The sequence below is a fragment of the Sinocyclocheilus anshuiensis genome, unplaced genomic scaffold (genome assembly GCF_001515605.1).
Source record: "Sinocyclocheilus anshuiensis isolate Anshui unplaced genomic scaffold, SAMN03320099.WGS_v1.1 scaffold2468, whole genome shotgun sequence".
In the NCBI taxonomy this organism is placed as follows: Eukaryota; Metazoa; Chordata; class Actinopteri; order Cypriniformes; family Cyprinidae; genus Sinocyclocheilus; species Sinocyclocheilus anshuiensis.
The window spans coordinates 171,670-184,870 of record NW_015547755.1 but is presented as its reverse complement, the minus strand read 5'-3'; the positions used below and the strand labels follow the sequence as shown (position 1 = coordinate 184,870).

The 13,201-nt window shown below is 35.6% G+C and overlaps 1 protein-coding gene across 1 annotated transcript in view; it reads left to right on the top strand.

Moving 5' to 3' along the window:
* Positions 1-2,917: 2,917 nt before the first annotated feature.
* LOC107704496 (UV excision repair protein RAD23 homolog B-like) overlaps positions 2,918-13,201 on the top strand; it is a 13,213-nt gene continuing 2,929 nt past the window's right edge. The window contains exons 1-7 of the mRNA XM_016507430.1: positions 2,918-3,274; positions 4,513-4,594; positions 6,698-6,777; positions 9,135-9,466; positions 10,399-10,445; positions 10,531-10,658; positions 11,820-11,931. Of these exons, the coding sequence (XP_016362916.1) occupies positions 3,206-3,274; positions 4,513-4,594; positions 6,698-6,777; positions 9,135-9,466; positions 10,399-10,445; positions 10,531-10,658; positions 11,820-11,931 (850 nt within the window). The 5' untranslated portion in view covers positions 2,918-3,205. The remainder of the gene's footprint in view (positions 3,275-4,512; positions 4,595-6,697; positions 6,778-9,134; positions 9,467-10,398; positions 10,446-10,530; positions 10,659-11,819; positions 11,932-13,201) is intronic.

The window sequence follows — 13,201 nt, the reverse complement described above, 5'->3', positions numbered from 1 at the left end:
GCACACTATTCTTGACTAAATAACTTTTGTAACTTTCATAAGTGTAGCGGACCTCATCTGAATGATGACCAAAACTTTACTGAGGTTTTAAGTTTATTGCGTCCTTTTTCACTCCAAAAAAAATCACCATAAGAGCTAAACAAAACACAGCACGAGAAGTGCACATTAAACTCTCTCTCAGTTGCATTATCATCAACATTCAACGAATTTCACAAAACACTTATTACAACTAACAATAAACAAATATATACAGATCTCATGCCTTTTCGGGGGGTGCTTAATAAACTGAAATGCGTGCAATGCGTGCTGTCATTACCCATATAGCTCCGTCAGGGTTGCCAGGTTTTCACAACAAAACCCGCCCAATTGCTACTCAAAACTAGCCCAATCACGTTTCGAGGGGGATCCTCCGGTAAAAATCGCATTCCGGTGGGGTAAAATACACGTTTTTGGTGGAGTTCCCCTGGTAAAATTCGCATTTTATGGGCTAAATATCACGTTATTGGGGTCGCTTAAACCCGCGGCAACAGTGTTAAAGTAGCCCAATTCCGCGGGAAAACCGCGGACTTGGCAACACTGAGCTCCGTAGACCAGAAAACCCGTCAAAATAAGAGTCCCGCCTTAGTAAAGGAGATCGCATACATATTTAAACTTACAAAACACATTCAAATGTATACAAAAACAAATTAGAAGATTAATCATAATAAAGTCTGTTACAATAAAGAAGGATTAATATGTATTTAATTTATACAGTGAAGTGTTATTTTACATCTGTTTACTTTATTTCTGTACCTGAAAACTGTTAAACCGACCTAAAAAGCAGTTTATTTAATATGTATCTTTGTTCTGTTGTATTTATGTAGACCTACTGAATGTTAAATGGATCCAATCCAACGTTCATTAGAAATTATTTGATGATGCAGCAATGAAACTGCTAGTATAATTTAATGCAGGTGTTTTTGAACTTTGCTGATTTAAAACATTATTAAAATACTATCTATTTTGATGCCTAACTTTCAAATAAGAGAGGAAGTGATAAATATCGGTATCGGAATCGGCCAATAATTGTTTGTTAAAATCGGTATCGGCCCCAAAAAATCCTATCGGTGCATCCCTAATATATATATTTATATATATATATAATTTATTTGATAACATAATGACAGAAAAAGTCCCATTAAATGGTTAAAATAATTATAACCTCTCTAAAATAAAATAGTTCAAGCTGTTTTAACTCGCGCGCTTTTTTCTGTGCGCTCAGCTGCTGCCGCACGCAACCGAAGCACGCACCCGCAGAGAGAGAGAGGCGCGATTCAGACACAGCGTGATTCCTTTTTTTACATACACACAAAGTTAAGTTAAAATACCCACTTTGGCAAGTATTCTAGTAAACGCAGTCGGTTATTTCTTAAGTGAACATAAACAGGTGAGAAAGAAACCGGATGTGTGTCAGTATTAGGGCCGTGCATTTGGTCTTAAAGAGACAGCAGCCAATAAATACCTGTTTCGGTCTTCTTTGTAGTTTTCATCTATGCTTGTAATTTGTGTAATTGTTCTTGTTTTATTACTAACTTTATTAGTTAAGCTAGTAGTTTTTGCTATGGTATAGAAGTACTTAAAGGTGCAGTGTGTAAATTTTAGCGGCATCTAGCAGTGAGGTTACGAATTGCAACCAACGGCTCAGTCCCCCGCTCACCCCTCCCTTTAGAGACGCTACGGTGGCGATACAGGACTAAGATGTCGTCGGTATTGCCAGTCTACACATTCAAGCAGTTTTAACTTGCGTGCTTTTTCGCAGAGAGAGAGAGAGAGGCGCGATTCAGACACCGCGTGATTCCGTTTTTTACATACACACAAAGTTATGTTAAAATACCCGATTTGGCAAGTATTCTAGTTAACGCAGTCGGTTATTTCTTAAGTGAACGTAAACTGGTGAGAAAGAAACCGGATGTGTGTCAGTATTAGGGCCGTGCATTTGGTCTTAAAGAGACAGCAGCCAATAAATACCTGTTTCGGTCTTCTTTGTAGTTTTCATCTATGCTTGTAATTTGTGTAATTGTTCTTGTTTTATTACTAACTTTATTAGTTAAGCTAGTAGTTTTTGCTATGGTATAGAAGTACTTAAAGGTGCAGTGTGTAAATTTTAGCGGCATCTAGCAGTGAGGTTACGAATTGCAACCAACGGCTCAGTCCCCCGCTCACCCCTGTGTAGAGCAGTTTGTCCGTTTAGGGCTACTGTAGAAACATGGTGGCGACTTCCATGTAAGGGACCCGCGGTGTATGTAGATATAAATTGCTCAATCTAAGGTAATAAAAACATAACGGTTCATTAAGTAAGGTCTTTATACACCTCTGAAAACATAGTTATGTATATTATATTGCATTTCTGTCAATAGATCGATGTAAATATTACACATTGCACCTTTAAAGTAAAGTTTTGGTTTTTTTTGCTGATCCGATCCGTGACTCAAAATCCGTATATGATCCGAACCGTGAATTTTGTGATCCGTTGCACCACTAATAGTTAATAATATTATCATAAATAATCATTTAAATACACAGCACAATGTAAAAACATTCAAGGAGCCATTTTGTTGTCAAGTGACAAAAAAAAAAAAACATAAACGGGACCCTTGTAGACTCAAAATGAGTCTCTTAACAAATCAGAAAATTTTACTTTTTTTTTTTTTTACTGACAAGACAAGGTTAGTTGAAGTTATTAAATGGTAAAACACCAAGAAAAACACATGGTATTTGTTCAAACAAACACATTCTCTCTTGATTTACAATAAACAATTATGTGTCCTCACTACTTGAGTCAATTAAATCAAGACTTTTGTTGAGAATGATGTGAATGTTTTTCAAAACAAACATGTATATAAAAATTATATTTCTATAGAAATATAGATTTGCCTTTTTCGTGGTCTCCAACGGTTTGTCATTGAGTGAAGTGAAGCTAGTTCTGAGGAAAGCTCTAGAAACTTGTGTTGCTTAGGTATTTTATCTCATATAATGCCAGTCAGACACTCATGAGACTCTTAGGGGTCACTGTACGTCCATGTGTCCATGTGTCTTGTCCAATTCAGCAAGTAGATGGCGTCTTCCCATAACACAGGCGCCTCGTCCCTCCTGAAGATAGCTGAGTCACATCTCCACGCTCGCTCACTGAGGACACTTGCGAGGCTGTATTTCGCGCTCAAACACAATGCTGACGATCACTCTGAAGACCCTCCAGCAGCAGACGTTCAAAGTGCAGATAGACGAGGAGCTGACGGTGAGTGTGCGGTTCTGTGCCCGTGTAAACGTGGCAGGACGCGGGCAGGACGCGCTGGGAAACGCCGCGGCCTCCGGCGGCTGCGTGTGGAACGCGGCGGAAAGTCGCTGTCATTGTATAATATTGCATTATAACAGGTGACGTCACAGAGCCGCACATTCTAACGGCTGTTAATTTGAAAATAACGGTCGCGTGATTCACTTTAATAACGGTCTGTTTACACTCTTCGTCTTGTGGCAAGCCCACTTGACACCTATTCGTTTAAACGAACTAGTCTTTTTTAATGTTACATCTTAATTAACAGCAAGTAACGTTAGTCCAATAGTGATTTGTACATATTGTCTATTTCACTGATATGGACTTTTAATTATATAGGCTACTAGAACGCTAGTTATCCCAATAGTTAGTCACTAAGGCTTATTCATTAGACACTAGTACTTGTCACTATTCCACTAGTGATTAGTATTGCGTTGTTACTGGTTAAAAATGGCTAATTTTTGCCTCTACACTCTTTGGGGGTTTGTATACACTACCAGCTAGCTATTGCTTGTACCTCTTATAATTTTATTATTTATTAAAACCAAATATGTATGTTATACCAGTAGTTACTAGTATGTATTCCAGCTTTACTAATCTGTATTCAATAGATACTAGTATTTATAAAATAAACATTAATGTGTATGCCAACTGTGACTAGTAGAATTAATTTACTCTTTTTTTTTAAGTAATGACTAGTAAGAATACTTTATAGTTCAATAAATCTTACTAGAAAAGTTACAAATGCTACTGACAATTGGAATACACAGTGTATATGCTAGTTTGTTTTTATGAATGAATATTAAAACAGCTTGCCATGCTTCGTATTTTCCTAGAATGACAATGCATTACTGATATAGATTGTATTTACCTTAGGAACTATTATTATTTAAAACTTTTTGTCTCGGTTATTTAAATGTATAGTGTTTATAAATGTGTTATTTTGTAATGAGTATTTGAGGTTTGTTAAAAAAAAGTCTGAATGTGTTTGAGCAACGCAATAAGATGAAATGGCTTCATAATTCAGCATGTGCCATATGAATCCATATGAATCTATTGCTCTTGAAGAAAATTTGGGAAGCACATGACCATTAGTTGCCTGCTTTCATAATCATACAGTTCATGACTCTTATTTTGTCCTTGAAAACATACATTTGAATTGTGAAGATGTTTCTGATTAAATGATGTCCTTGTAAATACAGGTAAAGGCTCTTAAAGAGAAGATAGAGGAAGAAAAGGGGCAAGATGTTTTTCCAGCAGTCGGTCAAAAACTAATCTATTCAGGTCTGTTTCTTTGGACATTTATTATTTCTGCCATTGCAAAGCTTAGGGGTAAACGTAGTGCTGGGCGGTATGACCAAAAATTTATATCACGGTATTTTTCAAAATTATACCGGTTTCATGGTACATGGCGTATTTTTTTTTCATGCATGACCGGGTGTTAACCATATTTTCTACTGATTGAGAGAGGAAATATTGCAGTATATTGACTTAGAATGCCCTATTTTACTGTCATGATGAGTGAATATTGTCAAAAAATACCACACTAAATAGTGACTAAACACGACCAATTTTAATACATGTTAACCAGGAGTCACTCATTTATAATCGCGGCATTGTCTGATAAAATCAACATGCATCTACACTAAAGAGCGGCTATGCGGTTGTTTTGGCTATATTACTTTTTTTGTATTTTAAAAATTCATATCATAACAAAAATAAACACCGGTATTCGGTATGAACCGGTATACCGCCCAGCACTAGGTAAACGTAGCTATTAAGCTCACCAAAATCTACATTGAGACATTTTTAGTGCACAAGATATCGGTTTCAGTACAAGAAGTTATATTAAAATGAAATACTAATCTCTCACACAATATTTAATTTAATTTTAAATGATAAAAGCATTTCAATTAAGATGTACATCGAGTTCTTGCCCAGAACAGAACCATACCGCCAATCCAAACTGTATGCTAATTCTCAATCATCTTTGACAATAGTGGTCCTGACAGAAATGCAAAAAGTAATTTTTGTACCCTTTAAGCACACTCCTGTTCCCAATAAGCTCACACCATGTTTTATTAAAACATTCTTGTTTATTTTAAACAACCTTTTTAAAGAATAATTGAAAAATGTTTTATTTGAAGGTACAGAGTCAATCACAAAAAAGAAACGAGGCATTCAATTTTGATAATTCAAACACATTGCGACAACTAGACTTGTCCACATTCAGCTAAGTAACACATATTCAAAAATCAAATAACAAAACAAACCAATAAAACATTTCATTCATGGGGATGAACACAGAAACTAGCCTAATTAAATGGATGTCAACTTTTTTATATTTTCTTAAACCTGGAATACACTACACGATTTTTGCCACTATAGTTGCCAAAGGTCAGAGCCAGTCTGCATATTTGAGTTGACTGATTTAATAGAAAATCACGTAGTGTATGATGGTCACAGACTCTGATTTTTTAGCTTCAGACTATGAATCCATCCAGTCAGAGGATATCAAACATGTTTGATATTTTCAGCCGATTTTAGAACTCACATTGTTTTCATTTGTCATTTGTCTTGTTTAGTGCATGATGCCCAGTTTTCCTTTGTGATTATTTACAAAGTCGGTAAGCGAATGATGCCTGGTGTTTTAAAAATCTGTTCAAATTTTAAAAGTAATGTAGTGTATTCCAGCCTTTAGTCGCTTTTTCCTGGACAGATACGACAGGTTTCTGATGGCTCCTTCTTTGTACGGACAACATGCCTCTTTCATCTTTGGGCATAAACTATAGTTACGTAGCTTGCGTCAAGATTTTGTCTTCTTAAAGCTATGAAAATAAGTTATTAATCATTTTATAAAGATTAACTTAAAGTGACAACCATCAGTTAATATTTAAAGTCTGCTTATGACGTATTTACATAGAAGTTCAATGTGGAAGAGCTTAAAGGGAGCACACTGAGCTTAATTGGAGCAGCAACCATTTTTAATTAATAAATATGACATTAAATTTAAAGGACAAGATTTTGCAAAATAAATAATGGCTCGTCTTCTGGTGAAAGTTTTCAGACAGCTTTCAAAATGGCCACCACACAGTGTGAACACATAGAGACCCATATCTCAGTGTGCAATGGTCTGATTGACTTGAAATTACAGGAGGTATATAGTAAAAAGCACATCAATTGGTTAAGACATCAAGTAGGATAATACATGATTTTTTCTTTTTATAATCTGAGCTCAAAAATGGTAGTGAGTTTAAAAGGTATGTTTACCTATATATTATAATTACTGTCACATTTTACTTTTTGCATGCACCATATCCTTCTTTGGTTTTAATAAGATGCTTTTTGATTTATAAAATTGCGTTTGTTTTTCTCGATAAAACACAGGCAAAATTTTGAATGACGATATACCTCTAAAAGAATACAAGATAGATGAGAAGAACTTTGTCGTGGTGATGGTTACAAAGGTAAGGCTTTTTTATTTTCCTCACAATTCTCTCATTGCCTTCTTCATAAGCTCATTTATGCAAGTTTCAATCCCACTAATGCCCTTAAAAATATATTTTCCTTCCATACATTTTCTTTCAAATTGTGGTATGCCGCATTAAAAACGCTGGATGGAAATACCAAGATGTGCATAAAATCTTAAAATGCACATAAATTAACGTATGCACATAAAACAATTCAAAATACATTTGAGACGGATATTTTTTTTTTATCTGATAAGAAAATGTTTGCATAAACTACATTGGAATCACATTTAGGGGGTGTATACACTAAAAACTTAAATCTTTTGACACCGTTGTCGTCTGTATGCAAAACTTGTCAAAAACACAAAGGAAAAACTTTTCTGTTTTTTGTACAATCGTTGTAGTGTAAACTAGACTTGTGCCGGTATTCGGTAATGTGATATATCACGGTAATGAATATGCACGATATTGTTATCGTGGGCACTTCTAAATACCGTGAATAATTATATATAACAAATTATTCAGAATTTTGAATATGTGAGACGCTCTGGATGAAAGCGCACTTTCACTCTCTGACAGCAGATGGCGCTAAACTGTAGAAATAATAATAATAATAATAATAAAAGTTCATTTAAATGCAGCCGTTACCCCAGAAACCCTGTAAACAAAGCAGCTGCACTACTTTCTGTTTCTGAATCATGTTTAAATGAATTAAACAGCCATTCAGATTTGTGTCTTTGCTATGATGTCCCTCACAGCGCCAAATACTTAAATATTTAGACTTAATAGGTTATTTATTTTGAAACTTTTTTTACATTTTAATCTGGACTACAACATGCCCTAGATATTGTTTGAAAGTGTTTTGATTCTTTATTGTTCGGTCACACTTTACATTAGGGCTTCATTAGATAACATTAGTTAATTCATTAGTTAATAAACTGCCAATGAAAAATTCTTCTGAACATTCATTAATCTTAGGTATTCCAATATTTAATAACACGTTGTTAAACTCGAAAGTTGCAACTGTGTTATTTAATGAGCTAACGAACTAAGACTTGTATTTTTTAAACAAAGATTAATAACTTCTGTAGCAAATGTAGCTATTGCTCATTGTGAATGTTAATGCATTAAGTAAGGTTAACTAATGAGGTCTTATTGTAAAGTGATACCTATTGGTCTTTATAGTTCTTTTGCACTTTAATCTGTGTAAAACTTTTAACTTTATACATTTTTCTGTATTGCTTTATTGCATTTAAATGTTCAGTTATTTTTGTTATAAGAAAAAAGTTATTAAACCTGTGTTATACTGTATTATGACAGCACTTTTTTTTTAAAACTAAATTTCAACACCGTGATAACACCGTATACCGTGATAAAAGCATTAGCAATTAATCGCAACATGAAAATTTGATACCGGCATATCCCTAGTGTAAACGTACCCTAACTGAATAAATTCCACGATGTGCAACAAAAAACTGATTTGGTATAATTACTTCCCAGAACAGTCTCACAAGATTGCGTTCCCAAACATCAGACATACGAACGCAAGATAACATGACTGCGATTGTTATTGCGTTTCATCTGCCCACAAGTTTATTTTGTAGGAAACAGAGCCGAAGTACTTTCGCCAGTTTCGGCAACTTCCATTTTTATTTATACTTTGCGCCAGTTTCCCAGGAAGTGACGTTTTTGTTCGCTCGAACACGTTTCTTTATTCACATATGTTAGGGCTTTATTCACATATGTTAGGGCATCGCGTTTCGTGGATCGATTCTGAGATTTTCGGAATGCATCGTGATTCTCTTTCGAATCGATTCTGAGCTTAGTTTTTAACAGCAGATGGCGCTCTAGGCTAGTTTTTAACCGCACACTCAAATGCTCACGAAGAAGATCGCTTGTGCGTTCGGCTGAGTAATGTAAGTGGTTAAATGTACTTGCACATCGGCTTTTATGCTTTTATGATACGAGATTAATGTAAACACAGCCCACTGTGAACATCCTTGTAATTCGCTTCAACCTTTTCGAACTTTATGAATTATTATTTTAGGTTCAAGTGGTGCGTGTGCAAGGAACTGGAAGCAAGCAGAATTCGTCTATTTCTAAAGCACGCAGTGCCATCTGCTGTTAAAAACTAAGCTCAGAATCGATTCTAGAGAGAATCGCGATGCATTCCGATAATCTCAGAATCGATGCAGAATCATTTCTCGATTTATTGTCCCAGCCCTAGCATATGTTTTTTTGCAAAATTTCAATATTTCGCACAAGTTGAATTCGCAACTTTGGATAGAAACATTGTTAAAGTTCATTGGCAGGTTTCTATAGTTCTCTGTGCAGTTGTGTTTCTCTTTCAACAGCCCAAATCTGCAGCACCGCCACAAGCTCCTCCTCCCGCACCGGCAGCCGCCGCTACGGTTAGCGCGACTGTTGCCGAAACCCCTGCACATCCACCCTCACCTCCTGCTGCACCTCCTGCTGCCTCCACAGTGCCGGTACCGACCCCTCCTCCCGCTCCCGTAGAATCAGCAGCGTCAGCGGAGCCACCCGTGACGCCCGTTACAGCGCCCCCTGCTGCCTCGGAGACTGCTGCAGAAAAGCCTGAGCCTGTTAGCGCCACTCCCACTCTGATTTCAGAAGAGAAGAACCAGGCAGCCCAAGAGGAGCAGGCCGTCGCCCAATCAGAGGCCAGGTACAGCCACGCCCACAAAAACAAACTTTTTAATTGCTTAAAGGAGACATATATGCCCCTTTTTACAATATGTAATATGAGTCTCTGGTGGCCCCAGAATGTGTCTGTGAAGTTTCAACTCAAAATACTCCACAGATCATTTATTATATCATTTTGAAAATGCCTATTTTGAGTGGAAGCAGAAACACGCTGTTTTTCGGGCCTGGCTCTTTAAATGCAAATGAGCTACTGCTCCCCGCCCCCTTTTCCAGAATAGAGCTGCACCATTACAGCTCGGACCTGCTAAAAAAACATCTGTTTTGGTTCTGATTATAATGTTTATCGCGCTGAAATCATGCGTTTTAAACCATATGAGTTTAAACTTCTGATATACGGTTTCCTGAGTGCACACATCTGAAGCACACGGACAGAAAGCGGCTGTCACAGCATGTGAGTACTAAACTAAGTTCTCATTCACACACGAGTTACAAAAACAGTCGGTTATGTCTGTGAAGGTAAACAGCTGGGAAATAAATTGCATGTTTGTTTTAGATCTGTGTGGCAGCAGCAATATACAGTAAATAAATCAATAAATCTACTGCTCTGTCGTCTCCTCTGAGGCTGGGACTCTAAACAGTGTTCTGTGCTCGTCTGTGCAGCCAAAGACAGAACAGTTAGCAAGTTTTGCTCAAACTTTCGGCATGGCATTAGAACTAGCACACCGTTGTCGCTTGTGAAAGCAAAATGACGGCGCCGTGGGTGTAAACTTACAGATTAAGGGGCGGTAATATTATGCGGAATAAAGTTACTGGGTTAATCTTTTTCACGTTTCCTTGGTTGGTAGATGCACTGGAGACCTGATTATAGCACTTAAAACCTGGAAAAGTCAGATTTTCATGATATGTCACCTTTAAAGAATGAAAAATCCTCAATTTGTTGTGTGTTTTGTTCAGCATTACAGATGAATTGGGTCTTTTAGAAGCAGCTGCGTCCATACTAGGTACGTTTGGTTTTCGGTTTTGTTATAAACTAGGTAAAGGAGAGAAGAACTTGACGTTAACATCTGTCGCCTTGTGTTTCTTTAGTTACAGGTCAAGCGTATGAAAATTTGGTTACGGAAATCATGTCAATGGGTTATGAGAGAGAACAGGTGATCTCTGCATTACGAGCAAGCTTCAACAATCCGGACAGAGCCGTGGAGTACCTGCTTATGGTGAGAGTTACTAATTTACTTACTATAGTAAAGCTGCAGATGTTTTATTCCCAGAAAATACTGGGAGAACTAATATAACTAGTCTTGCTCGATGTCAGCATGAAATGACATTTTCAAGCCATTTTACTTCGGAATGTGACACATTTCTGAGTGAAATAGGATCAGGGACTTTTATTGATATTTGCACTTTGCAGCTCTTTAATATTCTGTCCATTTGTTTGGTAAAATATCTTATTATATTTGCAACCATTTTAAATCACCAAACAATTTTACATAAACATATGCAAATAATGAATGTGTGTGTGTGTGTGTGTGTGTGTGTGTTTATTTATTTTTCTGTAATGGTATAAATAACAACAATAATGATAATTATAATGATTGATATTTATACTAATAGTAAAATTAATTGTAATATTAAATATATATATATATATAGTAATACATAGTAAAGAATTAATATATTAAATAAATAAATATGTTTGCAACCATTTAGATCACCAATGTTGCATAAATATATAATTTTGTGTGTATGTATATATATAGATATAAAATAGCATAAACAACAACAATAGCAATGATAATTATAATGATAAATATTAATAGTAAAATTTCATTTAATAATAGATAAATTATTTAAGTACATATTAATATTACTGCTACAGTATGCATAATTCATATGTTTTTCTATTGTTGCAGTCTAATGGTCATGTATAATTGCTTTTCAAAAAGCAGAAATAAAATAATTATTTATTTATTTATTATTATAAGTAATAAGTATAAATATAATTATTAATTAAATGAAAATTTATAGTAATTATAATTTTAATTAATGGAAATTTATAACATTGAGACACGTTTTTATTGAATTTTTTTTTATTATTATTATTATTTGTGAACCTGGACCACAAAACCAGTCATAAGGGTCAATTCTTGAGATTCTTGATAATTGAAATAAGCTTTCCATTGATAGTGTTGGCTGGTGCTACAAATATACCCCAGCGACTTAAGACTGCTTTTGTGCTCCAGGGTCACATTTTATAAAATATCTTGCACCAATGAATTGCATACATAATTAATGTGTATTAATAAAGAAGAAAGGACCTGGAATAGTACCTTGTTTAAACCACACAAATGATCAATCTGTTAATGTCCGTTCCTCAGGGTATTCCCACAGAATCCGAGCAGCCGCCACAGGAAGTAGTGCGGCCCTCACCAGTGTCGAACCCCACGCCTCCAGCACCACAGCGACCTCAGCCGCCGCCAGACACCACCGGTGAGTGACCTTTTGTTCACGACGTGTGGAAATAGACGCCCATTTGCCCTGCAGCTGCCACCTTCTTGCTAATTCGCTGAAACGTTATTTCGGTAGCACAGCTGATGGCGGAGTCTTGACTATTTACGCTAATTTAGCGTCGCTGGCATTCTGTACATTAGGCCAGTGAGGAAGCATAAAGGTCAATATCTCTATAAAGCATGCCCCCAAATTAGCATTATCGAGTTGTGAATTTGAACTTTAAACTTGAAGGTGATGCGTGTAAATTTTACAATGTTTTTTAAACTCAACTTTCATACTGTGTTTGATTTTTAAACAGTTTGAAACACTGGTTAAACTATTTATTACTTCTTGAAATTTGGTGGCTTTTTCTCATTTTGTGTCATGAATGTGTGTGCAAAGTCTCAACACATAGATGTGTTTTGGAAAGGCTGTACACATTTTGGTGGTGTTGGGGTCAAATTGACCCTCATTGGTTTCCATGCAATTCACCAAAAATCAAAAAACAGCAAAGAGTCAGGTGAAAAACAGAAAACCGTTATTGTAGCTTGAGAAAGACTAAAATATGAGATACATGAAAACTTAGGAAATTTAGGACTCAAAAGTTTACTCGAAATTGAAGACTTCCTTCATTATGAATTTCAAAGTCTGTTAAGTGATGTTTTTGGGTGTTAGTTTTTTTGGATTATTAGTCAATTGCTAAAGCAAAAAAGGAAGTGTGAGAAACCCATTTTAACCTTTAGAAGGGTTTGAGACTGAAAAAAAAAAAAAAAAAATAGACATTTAATAAAACCTTCAAAAAATGACAAAAACACAACAAAATTACTATTACTAAGACTACAATTTAAATAACAAAAAATAAAACAATTATTCAAAATATTAATACAAACTTTAATATTATTTCAATTAAATTCGAATTAAACAAAAATAACACTAATTTACACTAAGTACAAATAATACTATTTATGCTTAGTGTATTTTAGGGTTGTGACGGTGAGGAAATTTTCCCACCGGTTAATCGACGTGTGACAACACCGGTAATACCGGTATCACCGCGAGGCAGGGGCGTTCCCTCTTTTTCTCGCTTTCCTTCGTTTATAAATAGCTTAAAAGCACCGTGCACATTTTACTTTCACTTTCGAATTAGCGGCAGTTCGGCGTCAATTGCTTGAATGCAACAACAAAATACAACGTCAAACTCACTTTAGTCTATATATAAAACAGAACTTTTATTAACAAAACAAATAAAAATACACCATGCTAAAGGGCA